Below are 22,768 nucleotides of genomic sequence, written 5' to 3'. Positions count from 1 at the left end.
CCAGCACATAACAGGCGTCGAAGATCAGTGCGGCGAGGGGACCGAGACAAAGGCATCAGCGCACCTCTGTGGTTGTGGGAAGACAGAGGTTAGCGTGTGACAGAAAGGAGCCCGCGTATACTACACCATCCCAATGCGCCCGATCGCACAACAGCCACTTAACCCCACACAAGGATACACGATCGCCCGCTGACCCGCGGCAACCTACACAACCAGTGAAAGTGGGCACCCACGCCCGAAACGTACAACGCCGTTCAGGAAAGACCCCATGGGGGGGCAGGTATACAATAAAAAGCGGAGTGGCGTGCCCCGACATAGGAGGGCTCACTCTGCAAACCTTGAGGCGGAGATCAGAACTCCCTGGTCAGCGAACACGGCAACCCGGGACCAGCATGAAAGACATTGAAGGAGGAGCCTAGGGGCCAAATGCAGAACAGTGCTGAGGGGTGCAGGGACGCACTGGTATGTATGAATGGACATTGGCCCTAGCACCCTACAAACCACGAGCAGGGGCACAACAAAGCGTTACTTTACTAGTGTGAGGCATCTGGAAGCGACAAGGCACAGAACGATTTGTGAACACAACGGGCTGCAGGCTGAGTGCAGCGCTCCCCACCAGGAGATGAAACCAAGGGCTGAGAAGTGCGCCGAGCCCCTCAGCAACCAGTACACTGCAGCGGTACCACGGAGGAGGAGGAGCCAAGCTACATAAGCCACAAATGACTGACTCAGCCCACCGGGTCACCCAATCAAGCACATACAAACATCCATGCAGGGACCCATTGGCAATCAGGGATTGACACTCAGGAACTAAAGCCTGCCAAAAACAAGGGAGTAGTGCACGGGCGGGGGGGGGGGGGGAATGCTGCTGACGGAGGGCCACAGATGAGGAGGAAGAAGGAAAATACACACTGGACCTGAATTAAATGCACGGAGGCCACCGCAGGGGCCACCCCCGCTGAGAACTCGTCGTGTTGCCAAGATACCAAGCAGCAACAACAAAATACGAAACGAGACACCACCCTCCCACCGCATGCAAGGGGCGAGAAGCTGAACTTTGTTTATCCCAAATCAAGACTCGGCCGCCACACCAAAATGACGTCCAAACTACCGAAGACAAAAGGGAAGCAACTCAATGGAGGAGTACACCAAGACAATGCTGCAAGCGGAAGGGACAAGGAACAGGGAAAGAAACCCGCAAATGGACGCAACACCCCCTCCCCCCTCCCGGACACGTAGTGACCAACAGATCCTGGACGCAATTGCTGACCTGAAAACATCATGGGAAACCGAACTGCTGCCAGCCATGACGGAACTCAAGGTAATGCTTGAACTTAAAGTGGGAGCGGTGCAGGAAGACGTCAACCTACTTAGACAGGATGTACGGAAAATTGCAGAACGGGCAGACGACCTGGAGAAGGGAGCGGCCACAAATACAGCAGCAAGCACATCGCACACCTCGGAAATACACATTGAAAACAAGTAAACAACCTGGAGACCAAAGCAGAAGAAGCCAAAGGGCGCGCCCAGAGAAGCAATATACGTATATTGGGGCTCCCAGAAGGGGAAGAAGGAACGTCAAGAACTTGCTGCTGCAAGAAATCAGAGGAGCGCTTACCTAGGGGTTTGTGGTGGGGAGAGCACATAGGGCCATGACTAGTAAACCACCTCCTCGGTCTAACCCCCCCCCCCCTCCGACCACCCCTCCTGCACAAGGCCCATGATCGCTAAAATCCTGAATTGCCATGATGGGGAGAAGATCCTGGAACATTTCCGGAAAGGGGGCACAATACAAAGGGCTTCTGCTTCGATCACAGCTTACCCAGACTATACCCTGCTGGTCCAGAGGCGACGACTGAACTATAGGACGGTGAAGAAGACTACGGGAGGTGGGCTACAGGTACATGTTAATATACCAGCCAAAACAGAAAATGTTCAAGAAGAGGGCCTTGTTTTTTTACCCCCCACCCCCTCCTCGAGAATGCAACGTAATCGATGGATGCTCAGAAGTGCCCACAGGAACAGACAGTCTCAAGGAGGGCAGAACAGACAAATGAGGTGGCGGCTTCGGAACCGAGGTGCTGTATGTAATATGACATTGGGACTGGATTACAAGATGGAGCAATGAAGACCCGTAAAACATAGCGACAAGTTAAACAGATATATTTGTGTAAGCATAGTATACTGGTGCGCAATTGCAGGAAGCACAAAGGATTCACTCTTGCACTCCTAGTGTTAGTTTATTTGGGTTGCCAGTAGTGTGGCAACCCCCCCGGTTTGGCCCTAGTACCGGCGTAGCTGCGTAGGGACTAAATGCGGGAGGGCCCGAGATCCAGGGATGGAGCTGGGCAACAGTTGAGAATGTGAAGAGAGGGAAGTTGGGGGGAGGGGAGTTGGGGAGTTTGTATTGGTAGCTTTCAGGGCACAAGCTTGCACCCACACGCTTCTGCGCAGGATCCACCCCAAGTACATTTGGAGGGGAGGACAAGGCGGGTGGGAGGGGGGAGGGATGGGATATCGACGATAATGGGAGTCCTTAAAATAGTAACTTGGAATGTTAGATGACTCAACGGCTACCTGAAGAGATAGCCCTATTGCAAGAAACTCACTTCACTAAAGAGAAACAAGAGGTGGTAAAAAAAAAGTGTAGGGGGGCCACCATAGGAGCAACGTATTCGGCATACATCAGGGGAGTAATCATCTGGGTGGCGCCACATGTGCCCTTCCAGATGCTACAGGCTACGGTGGAGCCGGATGGGAGGATGGTAGTGATTCGGGGGCTGCTAGAGAACAGAGAACTGTGCATCAAACACATATGCCCCTCACCAAGATACAGTGGCCTATTTCAAGACATGATATAGTAATATCAGTCCTCATATAGGAGGCGCAGTTATAAGGGGAGGGGAATTCAATTGTACGCTGAATCCCAAAATGGACAGATCAGACACGAAACTAGACAGGCCCACCCCTGCAGCGAAAGTGCTACAAGCCCTGCTAAGAGACTTTAGGCTGGAAGATATATGGAGTCAGAAACACCCGCCTGATCGGCACTACTCACACTATGCCACCCCACACAACCTATACACGAGACTGGATTACATGTTCGCGACTCCGGAACTAGTGGGGGAAAATGACAGGCTCAGAATATAAAGGTGAGAATATTGTCGGATCACTCCCCCCCCCCCCCCCTAGTCCTGGTGTGGCGACATCAGCCCCCCCCAGATCCAGGATTCCAACATGGAGGCTTAGAGCCGAGGACATAGGCTACCCCACCTGTATGGCACTTGCCGGTAGTGTAATATCGCAGTCAAGACTATGGCATTGGTCTTTGCATAAAACAGAGTACACCAATATGCTTTCATATGTGACAATTTATTTTTCAATTAATGATTTTTTTTTTTTTTTTTTTAAACCAGTCTATACTGGCTGTTGTATCTATGTCACCAATGTTTATCTCCTTTTGTAAGGAGAATTACATACAAAAGTCATATTGTATCTTCATATGACTAACAATTTGTAGTTCTAGTAACTTGTGAGGGTTAGTATCCAAAGTGACTTATGATGTGGTTAAGCTACATAACACATCTATCTAGTCGACACTTCTGGTGTTTCTGGCACGAGCGAGGTGGTTGGCTGTGCTGCTGCCGTCTTCAGGACTTGGCAAGGGAGCGTGGAGGTGTCTCTTGCAGACCCTTTTGGTGTGACATATATGGGAGTAAGTGAAAACTAAAATCAGATATTGGTGTCTGTGTGTAGGGATTCGACACACCTACATGTTGTGCTGCGATAACATCCTACCTGAGGCAGTTATTGGTAGTGTCACATGTACGTAGAAGAAACTTTCTGTTCTTCTATAAAGGAGCCTGTTGTGCGCCTTCTGGGTCTTGATCCTAATCAAGGTGGTCTGGTCAATGGCCGCGTGGTTAAACTGTAAAATTAACAGAGGCTATTAATCACCTTTGAATATTGTCAACAGATGGCTAGTTGCGTACTGTTGAAGCTGCATTCGTTAATGCGGGCTATTTAGAGTAATATCTATCTGGGCTTATCCTTGCTTATGGATAGCCAGCATGTCAGTAATTACACGGGTAACGTGCACATTAAGAGATACTTCGTTTTACAAATGGCCGCGGGGCCGTGCGTAAAACAGTTACAGTACATTCCTTAATACGTGGTATCCATTTTGACCCCTCTGGGGTTCCTAAAAGGTGGGGTGGGCCTCCAGCTGAGACCGTGACTCTAACGTCGGGTCTGGGGGCAGCACCGCTCCGTTAGGAGCGGCGGGCTTACCTGCGTATGCTTCCTGCAGTGCGTAGCTGTACTCGGAATCAGTGGTGCTTGCCCGCGCATGCGCCTGATATTAATGGACGCATGGCGCGTAGCTAGGCAACCGCCGAGCATATCGCGCATGCGCATGTTTCTAGTGCTCTCGGGTAGTCCGAGTGTTCTAGGAACCAAGGGAGCTGTGTTGTGTGGAGGTGGCCTCGACTCAAAGGGTAGAGTGATTCTATGATGTCTGATGTGCGATGAGTACCTTTCGCAACAGGGTGCTCAAAAAAGGAGGGGGGAAAACCACGGGAGCTGAGTGTTTATGCTTTAGGTTCGTGCTTCCCATTACGGTCTCACGGGGCATGGGTACTGTACATCACACACATCTCAGATCAATAACTCTGGTTTGTCTTACAGTGTATGGTGCCAAGAGTGTGCATGACATATTGGCTTGACAGTGGTACTGTAGGACTGGAAAGGAGGTCCAATAATGCTGGACAGGCCTTTACACCCCATGTGTGCATAGTAGAATATTTTGAGTATGCTTTAGCAGCTGTGTTGCTTCAGAAAAATAAGTTCCATTCGATTGACACATTGAGTCCGTTTTTTACCGTATCTAAACGGTGAATCCATTTCCGTTAGAGTTTCCTAAATTCCAAATCTCCATCTCCTCCACTTACGTTGGCATTGACTATTTGAAGGACGCACCACCTTAGTTCCGTGTGTTTGTGTTTCTTTTTGAGGAAATGAGCCACCATTGGCTTGTCTTCAACATTGTTTTTTAGGCAAGATCTGTGTTCACAAATTCTTTGCCGCACCTCTCGTTTGCTCTTTCCAATGTACATCAGGTTGCATGGGCATTTTATCATGTAAATGCTCCATTTGGTGCAACAATTTGAGAAAGTCTTATACTTCCACGTCATGTCCTTCAGGGAGATTTCTTTTTGATCTTGCGTGAGGTGGCAGACTCAACACTTGCTGCATCTGAAGTGTCTAACGACTGGGGGGAGATACCATAATGTGGTTTGATCTGTATCTTCGGTTTTCTTTGTAGGATAGGTGCGTACTAGACGGCCTTTTAAATTCTTGATTATTTTGACTGCAAATCTGGGTGTTTCCGGGGTGAAAGTGTCCGTTTGTAATAACTTCCACTTTTGTAGAATCGTTTTTCTGATAGTGTTGCTAACTGGGGTGAATATTGTCACACATGTCATTTTGTCCTTGTGTTCCTTCCTTGATTGTTTAGTCAAGCAGTCTGTTCTATTGGTGTTTCTGGCTGTTTTGCAGGCCTTTCTGATGATGGCTGATGGATAGCCTCTGGCTTTTAGGCGTTCCTCTAGTTCTTTTCCGTAATGGTCATATTCTGGTAAGGAGGTGCAGTTTCTTCTAATTCTAAGGAACTGTCTGTATGGCAGGTTTTCTTTGAGGGCTTGTGGATGGAAGCTGGTGAATTTCAAAAGTGTATTCTTGTGCATCGGTTTGTGGTACAAAGTAGTGGTGATAGTGCCGTCTTCCGCCCGGATGATGTTCAGATCCAAAAAGGCTATACTGGTTCTGTCCTAGTGCATGGTTCATTTAATGCAGGTATCAATACTGTTGAGCCACACGTGGAAGTCCTGTAGTTTTGTCGTTGTACCTCTCCAGATCGTAAAAATATTGTCTATATATCTGACCCATCCAGGTGGTCTTTGTGCATGTTGTTGTCATTGTAGACAAACTTCTTTTCTAGGTTGTCCATGTATAGGTTAGCAATGTCCGGTGCAAAAGTCGATCCCATGCTGGTTCCACTTATCTGTTGGTAGAATTGGTTCTGGTGTATGAAAAAATTCAGTGAGTGCCAATCGTATACACTCTTGGATGAAAGAGGTGGGTGTGGTTTGATCTGTTCTTGCATCTAGATAGGTTGAGTGTATTGATGCATTCCATTTGCGGGATACTCGTGTATAGAGCCTCAACATGAAAGGTTACTAGGATGTCTTGTTGGAATGTCTGTAATGTGTTCAGGTGGTGTATCCTGGCTGCGGTGTCCTGGATAAACGATTTCATCTTTTTGACAAAAGGTCGGATGAAGACATCTGTATAAATGGACAAAGGTTCCAGAAGTGATCCTATTGCAGATACGATTGGTCTTCCTGGTGGGTTGTTGATGTTTTTGTGCATTTTCGGAATGCAGTAAAATGCCGGTGTCACTGGATATTCTTTGACTAAAAACGCCTTCTCATCTTCGTCGATCCAGCCTTGTGAGGTCGCAAACAGCATGAGGCTCTTCATTTCATCGAAGATGCGGGTGGTGGGGTTGGTGTCCAATGTCTTGTAAAAACATGTATCGCTCATCTGTTTGATGGTTTCTGCTTCATACAGGTCATTGTCCCATAGGACAATGCCTCCCCCTTTTGTCAGCTGGTTTGACTACAAAGAGATTGTTTGTTTCCAGGTTCTTCAGAGTTTGTCTTTCTGCCACAGTGAGGTTGTCTCTGTAATTGTTTTTAGTCTGGAAGAGGACTTCAATTTCCCTTAGGATCTTATTTTCGAAAGAATATTTCTGGGCACACCATGGATGTGAGGGGCGTGAAAGTGGATTTTGGTTTTAATCCCGTCGTGGTGTGGTCTATGGGTTTATCCCCCGTGGAATTCCGGAAGAAGTAGCGTAGCCGTATTAGTCGGAAGAATTTCCTGATTTCGACCTCGGTGTTGAAGCGGTCTGCTTTGCTTTTTGGGACAAAGCTGAGGCCTTTACTGAGGACCTCTGTGTCCTGTGTTTGTATTTGCTTAAATTGAATAGGGGGATCACCAAGTTTGCTGATGGGGTTGTGTGGTCCATTGCCGTGTTCGCATCCCGTGGTACCCTTGTTGTTGCAGTCTTCCCCGCTTGCCCCGTCCTTGAAAAAATTATTGTCCTCTTGGTTTGTTGCCACCTGTTGGTGGTCCTCTGGGTGGGGACCCTGACCAGCTGCTATTTGACAAGTTAGAAAAAGATACAAATTTCCTTGGTGGTCTGTTGCTTGTATGAGCCTCCTGGTGAAGCAGAAAACAACAGCTGAGTGATACACGTTTTTACAAGAAATTGGACACCAACCCCACCACCCGCATCTTCTATGAAATTAAGAGCCTCATGCCGTTTGCCACCTCACAAGGCTGGATCGACGAAGATGAGAAGGCGTTTTTAGTCAAAGAATATCCAGTGAGACCGGCATTTTACTGCATTCTGAAAATTCACAAAATCATCAACAACCCACCAGGAAGACCAATCGTATCTGCTATAGGATCACTTCTGGAACCTTTGTCCATTTGTACAGATGTCTTCCTCCGACCTTTTGTCAAAAAGATGAAATCGTTTATCCAGGACACCACAGCCAGGATACACCACCTGAACAATTTACAGACATCCCAACAAGACATCCTAGTAACCTTTGATTTTGAGGCTCTATACACGAGTATCCCGCAAATGGAATGCAGCAATACACTCAAAACCTATCTAGATGCAAGAACAGATCAAACCACACCCACCTCTTTCATCCAAGAGTGTATTCGATTGGCACTCACTGAGAATGTTTTCATACACCAGAACCAATTCTACCAACAGATAAGAGGAACCAGCATGGGATCGACTTTTGCACCAGACATTGCTAACCTATACATGGACAACCTAGAAAAGAAGTTAGTCTACAATGACAACATGCACAAAGACCACCTGATTGGGTGGGTCAGATATAGACGATATTTTTACGATCTGGAGAGGTACGACGACACAACTACAGTACTTCCACGTGTGGCTCAACAGTATTGATACCTGCATTAAATTTACCATGCACTATGACAGAACCAGTATAGCCTTTTTGGATCTGAACATCTGGACGGAAGACGGCACCATCACCACTACTTTGTACTGCAAACCGATGGACAAGAATACACTTGAAATTCACCAGCTTCCATCCACAAGCCCTCAAAGAAAACCTGCCATACGGACAGTTCCTTAGAATTAGAAGAAACTGCACCGCCTTACCAGAATATGACCATCACGGAAAAGAACTAGAGGAACGCCTAAAAGCCAGAGGCTATCCATCAGCCATCATCAGAAAGGCCCTCAAAACAGCCAGAAACACCAATGGAACAGACTGCTTGACTAAACGATCAAGGAAGGAACACAAGAACAAAATGACATGTGTGACAACATTTACCCCAGTTAGCAACGCTATCAGAAAAACAATTCTGCAGAACTGGAAGTTATTACAAACTGACACTTTTCACCCTGGAAATACCCAGATGCGCATTCAAAAGACCGTCTAGTACACACCTATCCTACAAAGAAAACCGAAGATAGACCAAACCACATTATTGCATCTCCCCCCAGTCGTTGGACACTTCAGATGCAGCAAGTGTTCAGTTTGCCATCTCACGCAAGATCAAAAAGAAATCTCCCTGAAGGACATGACGTGGAAGTTTAAGACTTTCTCAAATTGTCACACCAAATGGAGCATTTACATGATAAAATGCCCATGCAACCTGATGTACATTGGAAAAAGCAAACGAGAGGTGCGGCAAAGAATTTGTGAACACAGATCTTGCCTAAAAAACAATGTTGAAGACAAGCCAATGGTGGCTCATTTCCCCAAAAAGAAACAAACACACGGCACTAAGGTGGTGCGTCCTTCAAATAGTCAATGCCAACGTAAGAGGAGGAGATAGAGATTTGGAATTTAGGAAACTCGAACAGAAATGGATTCACCGTTTAGACTCAAAACGGACTCAATGTGTCAATCGAATGGAACTTATTTTTCTGAAGCAACACAGCTGCTAAAGCATACTCAAAATATGCTACTATGCACACACATGGGGTGTAAAGGCCTGTCCAGCATTATTGGACCTCCTTTCCAGTCCTACAGTACCACTGTCGAGCCAATATGGTAGATGTCATGCACACGCTTGGCACCATACACTGCAAGACAAACCAGAGTTATTGATTAAAGGTTTTTTGCATGTGCCATGAAAGATAGATGCTCCATCTGTTGATGTAAAGTCACCGGGATCATCATGAGATCCTAATTTGTTACTCTCCATGAGGTGTGTGTGATGTACAATACCCATGCCCTGTGAGACAGCAATGGGAAGCACGAACCTAAGCATAAACACTCCGCTCCCGTGGTTTTTTTCCCCCCCTCCTTTTTTGAGCACCCAGTTGCAAAAGGTACTCATCGCACATCAGACATCATAGAATCACTCTACCCTTTGAGTCGAGGCCACCTCCACACCACACAGCTCCCTTGGTTCCTAGAACACTCGGACTACCCGAGAGCACTAGACACATGCGCGATATGCTTGGCGGTTGCCTAGCTACGCGCCATGCGTCCATTAATATCAAAGACGCATGCGCGGGCAAGCACCACTGATTCAGAGTACAGCTACGCACTGCAGGAAGCATACGCAGGTAAGCCCACCGCTCCCAACAGAGCGGTGCTGCCCCCAGACGTTAGAGTCGCGGTCTCAGCAGGAGGCCCACCCCACCTTTTAGGAACCCCAGAGGGGTCAAAATGGATACCACGTATTAAGGAACGTACTGTTTAACTGTTATACGCACGGCCGGGTGGCCATTTGTAAACCGAAGTATCTCGTAATGTGCACGTTACCCGTGTAATTACTGACATGCTGGCTATCCATAAGCAAGGATGATGAGCCCAGCTAGATATTACTCTAAATAGCCCGCATTAACGAATGCAGCTTCAACAGTACGCAACTAGCCATCTGTTGACAATATTCAAAGGCGATTAATAGCCTCTGTTAATTTTACAGTTTAACCACGCGGCCCTGGACCAGACCACCTTGATTAGGATCAAGACCCAGAAGGCGCACAATAGGCTCCTTTATAGAAAAACAGAACATTTCTTCTACGTACCTGTGACACTACCAATAACTGGCTCAGGTAGGACGTTATCGCAGCACAACATGTAGGTGTGTCGAATCCCTACACAGACACCAATATCTGATTTTAGTTTTCACTTACTGCCATAGATGTCACACCAAAAGGGTCTGCAAGAGACACCTCCACGCTCCCTTGCCAAGTCCTGAAGACGGCACCAGCACAGCCAACCACCTCGCTCGTGCCAGAAACACCAGAAGTGTCGACTAGATAGATGTGTTATGTAGCTTAACCACATCATAAGTCACTTTGGATACTAACCCTCACAAGTTACTAGCACTACAAACTGTTAGTCATATGAAGATACAATATGACTTTTGTATGCAATTCTCCTTAAAAAAGGAGCTGAATATTGGTAACAGATACAACAGCCCGTATAGGCTGGTTTTTAAAAAAAATCATTAATTGAAAAATAAATTGTCACATATGAATGCATATTGGTGTACTCTGTTTTATGCAAAGACCAATGCCATAGTCTTGACTGCGATATTACACTACCGGCAAGTGCCATACAGGTGGGGTAGCCTATGTCCTTGTGTTACAAAATACTGTTATATACCCTCATGACATAGGCCCCCCCTGACCAAAAAAAGAGGGCCATACACACCCCATGTGAGTACATAGGCTTAGAGCCGAGGCATTGAAAGACACTGCATTCCGGAGGACTTAAGGGAGCAGATAGAGTATTTCGAAAATACTGGAAGCGTGGAGTCAGAGGGTACCCTATGGGAGGCCTTCAAGGTGGTAGTAAGGGGGCGGCCATATCCAAATCTAGAGGGCTCCAAGGGGGTACAGCGTGAGAATTACAGGAGAAAGAAGAAACTAGAAGCAATTATGAAAAGAGGGGCACCTCACAGGAGGACGCCGAACAAGTGAGCCAATTGCAACAGGCATGCGCTGGGCTCTGGGAGAGGTTATGTAACTTGAATTATAAAAAATATATCGAAAGACAACACCCAGGGGGCGATAAACCTGGGAGGCTGATCACATGGCTATACAAGAACGAGACACCAAGATCAGCAATTGGAGAGATAAAGGGAGAAGCGGGCCAGGTCTGGAACACCCAGGAGTGTGTGAACGAGGGATTCCTTAGGATTTTACAAACACCTCTATGAAGACGCAGGAGAGATGACAGAGCAGGAAACCTAAGAGACGCTTGAAGACAGAGCTACCTAAACTGAGTGAGGAAGATAGGGAGAACCTGGATGCCCCAATCACAATAGAGGAATTACAGACAGTGGTAATACACCTGCCCACAAGCAAAGCCCCTTGGACAGACGGGCTCCCCGGCGAATTCTAAGACGTATGTATAGATAAGAAGTGCTCCTCCCCCCCCCGCTATTGGCGATGTTAAACGAGGCCTTCGAGAAAGGGAGACTGCCGGAATCTGAGGGAGGCGGTCCTTATTCCACATTAAACCTGACAAGCCAAGCACAGACTGCGGGTCGTACAGACCACCATCAATGCTAAAGCAGGACCATAAAATTCTCATGTCTGTGCTGGAAAATAGACTTAAGCAGGTAATAAATAAGCTCATACACCCCGATCACACCGGATACGTCCCAGGTAGAAGCATATCAGATAACCACAAGAGGCACCGCATTAATCCTTATCGACCTATCCGCCGCCTTCGACACAATCAATCACTCCATCCTCCTCGACCGGCTCCACTCCCTACGAATTCGTGGAACCGCTCTTAAATGGATAGCTTAATTCCTTAAAGATAGTTACCAAATAATGATACTCTCCACCTATTCCTCCCAAGCCCGACCAGTCGACACAGGAGTCCCACAAGGAGCATGCCTATCTGCCCTCCTGTTCAATCTCTACTTGATCACCCTCCCACCAAAAATTAGTTCACACAACATCCTGTGTTACAACTATGCCGATGACACACAACTAATTCTAAAACTCCTGAACTCAAAACCCAACTGCCGACCGGACCTCGCCTCCTGCCTCCTTGACATAGAGCTCTGGATGACTCAAAGCCACCTCTTGTTAAACCCCTCCAAAATTGAAATCATGGTATGTGGCAACTCCAAACTTCTTCCACACCCTCTACCCTGGCCATCCGCCATGGGCAACTCACCGACCCCCTCTAACTCAGTGAAAACCCTTGGATCCACCCTTGACTATGACCTAACACTCTCGCGCCAAGTCAACGTCTCAAAGTCCTGCCACTACCACCTTTAAACCCTTAGGCGCATCTTCCATATCTCTCCTTTCCCAACAGACTCTCTGCGGTCCAATCAATTGCTATATCAAGACTGGACTATGCAAACCCCCTCTACCTCGGAGTCCACGCTTATCAACTGAATAAACTTCAAAGGGCACAAAACGCTGCAGCCAAATTGCTACTTGTGCTCGGCCCAAGAGACCACATCTCCCCAGCCCTTAAGACTCTGCACTGGCTTTCAGTGGCCAGAAGGGTGACTTTCAAAACCTTATGCATCTCCCATCGATCATTGCATAAAACCGGACCTCAATATCTTCAAGACAAGCTAAAACCCTATCACCCTCCACGCACCCTAAGATCAAGCTCAGCTGGCCCCCTAGTCATTCCTAAAACAAACTCAGTCAGGTTAGGCGGATTATCACTTTCATCCTTGGCCCCCACGCTGTGAAACGCACTCCCACCCCACATCCGCCTAACTGAAGATCTAATGTCTTTCCGCAAGCTACTAAAAACCTGGCTCTTCCCCTAAAACCAACCTGTACGCAAACTAACCCAAAGAGAATAACAGCATCTCAATGACACCAATCCAACAAACTACTAGATGCGAGAAATTGACATCTAATATAAAAGGACAAACAGAATAGAATGAGTAAAGTAGATCAAAGCAGTGAAGTGGATATTAATAAAATTGTACGAAAACAGTAACGAGATTTAAATTAATGAAATGCATGATGAGTATGCAGAGCGGACGAGTGCGTAGCAGGCGACGTATGTGGATTGAACGGGTGAAATATGTGGATCAAGTACATAAAACAACTTAGAATACACTTAAAGGATTGGAGTAAATGGAACAGATTTGAATGCGTGGGGCGGACTGGAGTGCATGGAACGTTTGAAAGAGCATGTAACCCATCATATCCCATCACCACACTTACTCTTTACACCACCATTCAACTAGAACACAGAGATACTATGACACCATTCGGTAGAACTGTTCTCAAACCAACATCTGCCGCATACTCCCCATCACTATGTAAATACTGCTGGTTACACCCCCCACCCCAGCCAGGCGTTCTCCTCAGGCCTAACGCAGCCACATTCGGTCTGGATAAATCCTGCCAGAACCAACACATACTCCTGATCTCTTGCAGATGGGGAGCAGGTGCAAGTGGATCTAGGTCACCTGGCCTAAGCCCCGCCCACCTGGTGCCTTCCTGCTTCCCGCTCTTTTTCACCACTTAGCAAGCCCCGCCCACCTGGTGCCTTCCTTCACCATCACCGTCTTGTGGCCAATGCTGGATTTGACTTTTATAGACTTCATTCATTCACGGTGCGTCACTCTTTCTCAACTCTCATGCTGGACTTCCTTTGCATCTTGTACTCATGGTGACCCTGAATCATGCTGTTCCCCATCTTGATCTTGTATCCTGGCTTGCAACATTATGTGTTACTACTGACGTCTGCAATTGTATTCGCTCTCCACTCTTGCTTCTCCACTCTTTTTTGACTGCTTACTCTCTGTTCTCTCCTCCTTTCCCTTCTCCCTTTTCCTATCTCCTCCCCTTACTTTCTTCTATGCATTTACTCTATCAGAATTGTCCCTGGACCTAATATGATAGCAACCTCGTCTGTTTCCTCCACCCTCCCATTACTTTTTTTTTCCTCCCCACCACCCGTCCAGCACTATCTGAAATGTTGTCAGGCCTAGTATGATAGTCGCTTGTTGTGTTCCTCCCCTCCCTTTCTGCACCCCTCTCCCTCACCTTTCGTTTTTCTCCGGCTCTACCAGAAATGTCATCAGGCCTAGTACGGTAGTCGCCTGTCTGTTTCCATTTCTGTCCCCACTCTCCCCCTCCCTTCCTTATCTATGTCTCAGCTCTTGCACTATCTGAAATTTCGTCAGGCCGAGTACGATAGTTAATTTCACATCCTTACTGTTCATGGCCTGTAAGAATGTGGTTGTATTTTCCCTTGTTCCCTCGCTTGTCTTGAAGCGCTTTGAAACACATTATGTATAGGCGCTATATAAATAAACTATCATATCTCAACCACCACACCTACCGCTAGAAGCAGCTATTACACAAATGCCACACCAGCTGCACACATATCCGGTGCTCACACGCACCTTTGACTCGCTCTACTCTCTATTGATTTGAACTCCGGTTCAAGGGCATTCAACCTACCAGCGTCTTCAGACCATACCAATGGTACATAAGGCACTATATAAATGCAAAGTAACATAACATAACATAATACAGGCAGAGGGCGACCCAAGCGAAATAGCAGTAGTCTCGCTAGATGCAGCAAAAGCCTTCGACTCTGTATCTATAAGGTGGCCTTGGATGATGCCAGCCTTAAAAGAATACGGGATGGGAGCGGGGTACCTGCGGTGGGTAAAGATCGTGTATAGCTCCCTAACAGCCAGGGTCAAAACGGGAGCGATAATTTCCAATAAATGGCAACTTAGCAGGGGCACGAGACAGGGCTGTCCATGGTCCCCGATGCTGTACATCCTTGCTCTATAACCACTAGCGATCTGTTTGAGACAGCAGTACGAAGAAATAGGGTTTACACTAGGGGGACCGCATTGGATATCATTGTATGCGGATGACATGTTATATCTGCAGTACCCAGAGGAAAACCTGCAATACATCCTAGAGGTGATGGAGTGCTATGTAACGCTCTCGGGCATAGCGCTGAACCCCAAAAAATCATGCATGTTCCCCCTGGGGAGGTACAGAGGAGTCCCACAGGAGCACTTACCCATCCTGCAGATAGCCTGGCAGACCAAAACTTTCAAATACCTGGGGATTAACATATATCACAAGATCGCTGACAAGCATAAATATAACACGGAAAGGGCAGTAGAAGGAATCAAGAACAGTATGGGCTTCTGGGCAAAGCTCCCCTAGCCATAGTGGGAAGGGCGGCCTTGCTCAAGATTTTGGTCCTGCCTAGGCTACTACATTTTTTTGTGAACATCCCACACGTTGCCCAAACGCTTTTTTACTAAACTCTATAGTTTATACAGAGGTTTCCTGTGGCACACCTCTAGAAACAGAGTGGCCCTATGGTAATCACAAAACACATGACAGAGGGGGTATAAACCTGCCGAACTTTGAGATACCACTTGGCAGGACAGCTACAATACATCGCTAGGTGGTAATGTTCTGGGTGGAAATCAAGCTACGACTATCCGAAAGGGAATCAAGTTAGGCGTGGAATCCGTGTGGGCATGCATGATGGGGGGGGGCGTTCACCAGACCACGCAATCTGAAACACGTATGCAAACTCAAGGACCTGGCCTACATTCTGGCCAAAAGGAGAAAAGCCATGAGCTGGAAAGCAGCCCATAGACCCAGATTAGAGGTATGGTGGAACGATCTTCTAAAATGGGTAGACGCTGAGACAGTAGTATGGCATGAGGCAGAGGGGAGGATGATGAAGTGGGACCTCTGACAGCTTGCAGACAAACGGTAGCCACATTGTCGGGATCCTCCCATGCCAAATCCAGTGAATGTGATTTGTCCGAAAACGGTGAAGGGGATTAGCCCCAAGAGAAGGGAAGTCAGAAGAACTGTAGTGGAAGTTCAAGTTAAAGCAGTGGGGGCAAGAGGGGGGGGGAGGGGGGGAGAACAGTAATAAATAACAAGCAAATGTATGCTACGACGCTTGTAACCGAAAATGTCGGGTATGTTTGTTATGTTTTGTTTGTTGTAAAAACCAACAAAAATCTATTTTTTTTTTAAAAAGTGGATGAACAGATGACGCAGGTACGTCAGAGCTAAGGCGGCGGCATAATCCTGAACTTACTTTACAAAAGAGCCCTGGGATAATAACCCCCCCAAGATAAGGAAAGAGCCAAAGACTGTATCCAAAGACTGTATCGAAGAATTGCAAGTCCTGCTGCAGAGGGTGGCTAGAGACTATTTAAACAAGATATTACAAGAATTCTAAAGCAAAGCAGAATCCGGTTTCACCAGAAGGGAGTCATTCTCCTGGCCATAGTTTGTTTTAAATAGTGGTAGGGTCAGATGGGGTTAGTTTAATTATATAGGTAGGGAGTTCCAGGGACAGATAGGACTCACTTAATAAACCATTGTTGGAACGGTCTTCAAATGTCTGTCTGACATACAATTCAATCATTCGTTCTTCTATGTACAAGAGAAGAGGGGAAGTATTGTGACTTAATATGTGGAACTTTGGATACTGAACAGGACAAGTAGATTATTCTGCTGCCTAGGGTTGGCATTCTCTACCCACCACTTAATGTGGTATGTATTGTGTCTACCAACTGGTAGTGGGCATACTTTTAGTATAGTAGTGGGTAGGGTGTGTATATGGCCTTTCATATTTTTTTTAATATACTTTTCTATTATGTTCAACCAAAAGTAATTATTTAACACTAATACATGATGTGTGAGATTTCATAATGAAGTGCACATTTTTCAGTATGGTTCTTTTTCTAGTTAACTATTGCAAGTAATTTGGCTTGACCATCAGCATGCATCCTCCCTTAAGCCAGACTGCTCTGCCCCAGCTACCACTTGCAAGAATTTGGTCTAACTTTTGGTTGGCACGCAGTCTCTACTTTAGGTTAGATTGTTTTACATCGATCACCAGAGGGCTGTAGGAAAATCTTACAGTATAACCGAGTAGATCAGCATAGTCTTGTCAGCCACAGTGGGTCCAATGTTTGCTAATGAAGCTGCAAGCAAGAGACTTGCAAAGATGAAGGACAATTTGGAAGGCTAACGACCCAGGCCAGCCCAAGTTGCGGAAGATCATCAATAAACATTGTGGACCATTCAGAACGTCAGAAATTAAGTGGGCCTCCACATTATACTGCAAACCAAATTAATCACTGAGTGGTCAGCCGGTGGAATGCAATTTTAATTTGTTCTGTTTGAAAAGAATGACTAACCTCTGGTCAGGTTTTCAATTTTCAACTGGGCCGATTGGCTGGAAACCGGAGTGTCAGACCTGTATGAAAGACTGTCCGCTGAAGTCGGATTTAATTCCTAGGCCAAGATAATCAGACACAAAAAGGGAATTGCGCCTGACCATATTGGCAAATATAGTGTTGTAGCACCAAAGTTAAATATATCCCACTGCAGGGCATTCTGCAACAATCCACAATCAAGAATCAAGAACTGCAATAGTGGAAAAACAAATGTGCTACAGATTGCAGCTTGAGAAAAAAAGAAACAAAAAGTTATGTGGTTTATATTTCTCAAGGTGAAAAGTGCAAAGACAAAACAATTAGCACCAACCCCAAACAAAAACAAAAAGAAGCCCAAGTCATTACCGTGTTCCCACTAGAAGACAATGTCTGTTCGAGAGGAGAAAAGCAATTAGAGAATTTCCAAATCCAAGGCTTGGCATCATTATCTTGTCTTTGAAGCCATCCAAGTGACCTATTGCAGAGGTTCTCTGTTCCTTTTCCTTCCATCATATAGCCACGCAAAGTTGTTCAACATTCTTCCATCCTTTTCCTTCATTCTTCCTTCCTGGTTTGAAAGAAAAACAATCTGTAAAACAAGTCATGAAGCAAATCTCACAAAAGTACTTCCTAACAGGATTGATTTCGAAGGTTATTCAATAATGGCCTAGAAAACTGCGATTCAGGATCACATCTCTGGGACACAGCTGACAGAAAAGTGAGCTTTGTATGTACTCCAACAACAATTTTTGGGGGATTTCCCAAAAAACGTTCTCAAGGATGGAACAAAGGCAGCAAACAGAGGCATTAGGATGTCTGGGTGGCATATAGTCCACCAAGCTCCTTTGTTTATCTAAAAAACACAAGTGTTATTAACAATGCCACCCTCTGTAGTGGTTTGGACACATGGAGTATCAATACTCACCTCAGTCCTCGCATTACTCAATATATGGAGTAAAGAAGAAAACAAACACCATATACAAATAAATGTATTCACAGTAGTGCAAAGATTTGGATTTGTGATCAAAAAGTTAAACACATGTAGTCATAGGATGCCTCCAGGTAAGGTAAGCATACAATTGGACTTTGTCCATGTTCTGACACTTTGATCTGCCATTCTTGATGAACGCCTTGTCCCAGGGTTCTTAACGAGGAAAACAAAACCAGCAGCACATTGAAGGGAGCACAATTGGTGTCAAATACATCTGTCAAGACAGCTTATATGCAGTTTAAGGAAGGATCACCCATTTAGGGCATGTGTCCCTATTGGCCAGACCCATCTACAGCATGCTAATGCAATACACTTCATTTCTGTAATTAATATACATTCACAATACATGGCATTATCAATCCTTTATGTAAGAGTTAGCATCAAACACCTTCAGTGTATAAAACCAAACTCGCTCACTGGGACAGTTTCAAACGCGTGCCACATTTTTTGCTGCCTCTCCAAGGGATACGAGGAGTTCTCTGCAAAAGGAAAGGTCTCAAACTAACCAGTTAAGCTTGGGGTACCTGTTTGCATCACCTTTAAGTTAATGTCACTTGACTTCTACAAATGTCAGGCCTACGAAATGCCTCAATCCTAGTTGCCAGCAGCATTAGTGGATCAAGTTGGAAGTTCAAATCTGTAATGGTCTTAATTTCTGCTGTGATATTATCCCATGATGCGATTTCATGACATTTCCAAAAGAGAAGACTGACAGTTTCAATTGGAAAATGCTGGAGACACATTGAGGTATTGGTTATAGAGCTTGGGAGGAGTCACAGGAAATCTAGAAACAACGGGAGAAACAACGGGAGTGAAAGAGTAGTTCTAGTCTTCTTAGTGTTGCTACAAATAAACATTACTGAAAGCAACAGTGGAGTTAAGGCCATGCTCCCTATTTTTGATTTGATAGGATTGCGAGCTTGCAAATCTTATTTTCAGGGAGTGTAGCTGCTTTTTTTCATTAAACACCCATTAGCTGTTGTAATATATAGTTACAAAGCATTTGTTAGATGGAGGAAGGTGTACCAATTTACAGCATGATGTACATGAGCAGCTAAGTACTACTTGAGTAATTCTAAAGAGGCTTGTCTGCCCTCATAATGGGTCCGATAGCACTGCAACGCCGATGCAGACATTTACCCTGCCTACATAAACCTAATAAAAAGGAGTGCTTGTTGTATGGCAAAGTCCTTTTTGGGTTCAGGGAAGGGCAAATTAACAAAATCGGTATTGTTTTAGTAAAATCAGTCTTCAAAAAAGCTACAGTGCCAGACAGATTTGGTAAAAGTGATTAATTTTGCAACTTTATCCTGCAATAGCAGGCCTCAGTTTAAAATTCTGCTATACCTTCAGGTTCAGTTACTTAGTTTACCTACTTTTCCTAAGAGAAATGCACTAGACCCATGGAGACTGGTGACATTCCCGGCATTTTCTGTAAAATGGTGAACGACTGCTTAGTCTAAATAAATAAAAATAAAATTCTACTCTTTCGTGCAGTAAATGTTGCTATCTAGATAATGGATTGTGCATGGGACCTACTTAAATGGAGTTACTTCAATGCACATTTTAAAGGGCTTTCCCCCACAGTAATGGCACATAAGATTTGGAACACCCTTCCTATGCACACTAGAAATGAGCCTTCGCACCAGCACGAGACTCACCAAAATTTGACTATTTAATACATGTTTAGAAATTTCGCAACTATGACCCCATTTGCTCTAGACTGTCTGACCCTCCCTACTCTATGCATTTATTTTATTTCTGTATCCTGTAATTTTTTGTCTGTATTATAACATAACTCATAACCAGACAAGTATTCTAAGTAACCTATGCCATGATACATCGGGGTTTGGGCGTGTAACAAATGCAAAATAAATAAAAATAAACGCCATCATCTCAAGTGGACCACTTCACTCTAAGGCGGGTGGCGCATAGTTCCAAACAACTATCACCAGGGCCTTCCTCCAGTGCATGAGTGTTAACAGAATAACCTCCGCCCACCACCAACACCACCATCCAGTCCCACATATAACAAACTGCAATCATTGCTCACCATGAAATTCACACACTCCCCCAACCCAAAACGCTCAGCCGATATGTTAAATGTTAAAGGTATTTGTACTGCGCACCGTCACCCACGGAACTGGTCCCCAGGTGCTACTGCAGATCTGTAAACAATAAGGTGGGATGGGTTAGTAAGGTGAAGAGGGAGTAGGATAGAGAGAGGAGTGGTGTTCTGTTGGCAGCTTCAACTCAGTATACACCGGGTGCTGAGCTTTGGTGCGGGTACTGGATCGGTGTCAGTCCGCGTGTGCTGTTGGTCCGGCTTATGTGTTGCAGTGTTGTGAAATGTGTGCGGCTTGTTGTCCGAGAGATGGTTGTGCGAGTTTTTTGAGTGAGATAAGTATGCAGAGTTTGAGCTTATATTGGTTAGTGGGTTACCGGACCTTTAGCATGCTAACATTCACAGTTTTGTCTAAGTGTGGCACTTATTGACTTTCACAATCATATCTAGATGCGGAGCAGGCTAGTGTCTAGAAATCTGTCTAGGTGTGGGCATGCTAACATTCACAATCTATCTAGATGTGACGCAGGCTAATATTCACAATTCTAAGTGGGGCATATGCTAGTCTTCAGGTTTCACCTAGATGCAGGTATGCTAACATTCGAAGTCCTATCTAGATGGGACTACAATATGGTTACAACGTATTCCTCTGCCCCCGGATGTCGCTGTAGCTCAGCTTCCCAACACAAACTATGAACTAAACTGTGTCCTTGTTGTGCTCTTCATGTCACTACTCTTGTCCCTGCCATATTGTACCTAATGTTGCACCTACAGGCTTAACTGTTGGCACGAAAAGAGTCGAATCACGCCTATGCCATGTACCATTCAGTAGCTCAAGAGTAGCAAATTAGCCCACTATTTGTACCCTCAGAACTTTCCAGAAGTTTCTTGGCTTTGAACATAGCCATCACTAGACTACACGCTGAGGCTCATTGACAAGCACCCCTGACTGGCCTGGGTGTGTCAGTGTGCTCATTAGAAGGGTTAGTCTGGACAATATGACTGCAATAGAGTATTGCTTCGAATAAAGAGATGTATAGGATGTACAAATTTGTGGATTTATCCCTTACTTATGCAATATCATCCTTTATAACCTTTTTAGTGCATGCTAAAAAGGTTTACATGAAACCACCCATGCATAAATACAGATGAATAAAACCAATTAAGTCATGCTCGACTATGTGTAAGATACCATTTAATAAGATCCAGAGCCACCTCATAATTTAAGTCTTACGGCCATGCATAAAATGCACATAGCTGGAATAGCCTTACGTTTTGAGGAAAGGAGATGGGGCATAACAGTAAAGTAGTTTTCTAGTTCAGTCGGGAATGTAATAGCCAAATGGGTTCTGTTGCTCATCTTGGACAGTTCATGATAGTGTCTCACTAGGACAGTCTAGCCTCAAAACGTCGGTCAACCCATTTTGCGCCCCTATAGAATGCAAGTTATTGGAAAGCTCCATCAAGTTAAAACTTTTCAATGCATCAGGCAAGTAGGTCTGTCAATGTCTTGGAAGACAGCTGTGCATTAGAGGTACACATCCCAATGCTAGCCACAATGGATTGGCCTCAACTTTAATCAGAAATGCAGGATTGTTTTAGCTCTCTAGGAACTAAGAAAATTAGAGACAAGACAAGTAAGTCAGTATACACCTTAGAAAAGCATCATCCTTTTCATTCTATTCTTAGGACATTGTGGCTGGTGTAACTTCATGATCCAAAAAGAGAATAGCTCTAGGTTTTGCATTGTAAAGTTGTTTTTGAATGTGCCAGTAGATTGGTGCATGGTGCAGGATCACTATAAAGGCCCCGAGCATTGTGCGGGGGATCAAACCTATTACAGATATTTTTGACAAGTCTTTTTGAGACGACCAACCTATAGCATTATGCAGGGCTTCCTTAGCGTTATTCCTGATAAACAATGGTGGTTTTGACCGCAGTTCGGCTATACTTACTGGGGGGGGGAGGGTAAGAGGGGGAGCCGATCACAAGGGACAGGTTATACAAACATTAAAAGAAGGTCAACACAGTAGATTACTGAAAAACACTAAAAAACACTTCCATAAAAGTTGCAAATCAGAAAATAACTACAAAGCAGATAAGCATCCCAAAAACCTAGCCATCGTCTCATAACCCATCTTCCCTTCCTAGTTAAGACCGAGAAAGCGGTAGCCGCACAACTGCAGCAACACATCGCCACCAACAATTTCTTCCAAACCTACCAATTCAGATTCAGACCCATTTGCCACACAGAGACAACCACCATATAGGTGGCCGACGACTCCCTAGACGTCCATCCCTACCTCCCGATTCTACTCAACCTCTTGGCCGCTTTTGACATAGTAGACCACCATCAGTAGATTACAGACACCGTACATCGCCACATGCTCATAAGCAACCTTGTCCTACGC

The 22,768-nt window shown here is 45.4% G+C and overlaps 1 protein-coding gene across 4 annotated transcripts in view; it reads right to left on the bottom strand.

Annotated features, from left to right (window-relative positions):
• The window catches only part of MARF1 (meiosis regulator and mRNA stability factor 1), a 1,350,049-nt gene that overhangs the window by 1,281,123 nt on the left and 46,158 nt on the right, over positions 1-22,768 (bottom strand). For all 4 annotated transcript variants that reach the window (XM_069647123.1, XM_069647122.1, XM_069647120.1 and 1 more), the window contains exon 2: positions 17,668-17,869. In XM_069647123.1, coding sequence (XP_069503224.1) covers positions 17,668-17,814 — 147 coding nt within the window. In that variant the 5' untranslated portion in view covers positions 17,815-17,869. The remainder of the gene's footprint in view (positions 1-17,667; positions 17,870-22,768) is intronic.

This window comes from Ambystoma mexicanum, chromosome 2q (assembly GCF_040938575.1).
Source record: "Ambystoma mexicanum isolate Mex_15411 chromosome 2q, UKY_AmexF1_1, whole genome shotgun sequence".
NCBI lineage: Eukaryota > Metazoa > Chordata > Amphibia > Caudata > Ambystomatidae > Ambystoma > Ambystoma mexicanum.
Note: the sequence above shows the minus strand (reverse complement) of the source record. Positions and strands in the feature narration are given on the sequence as shown.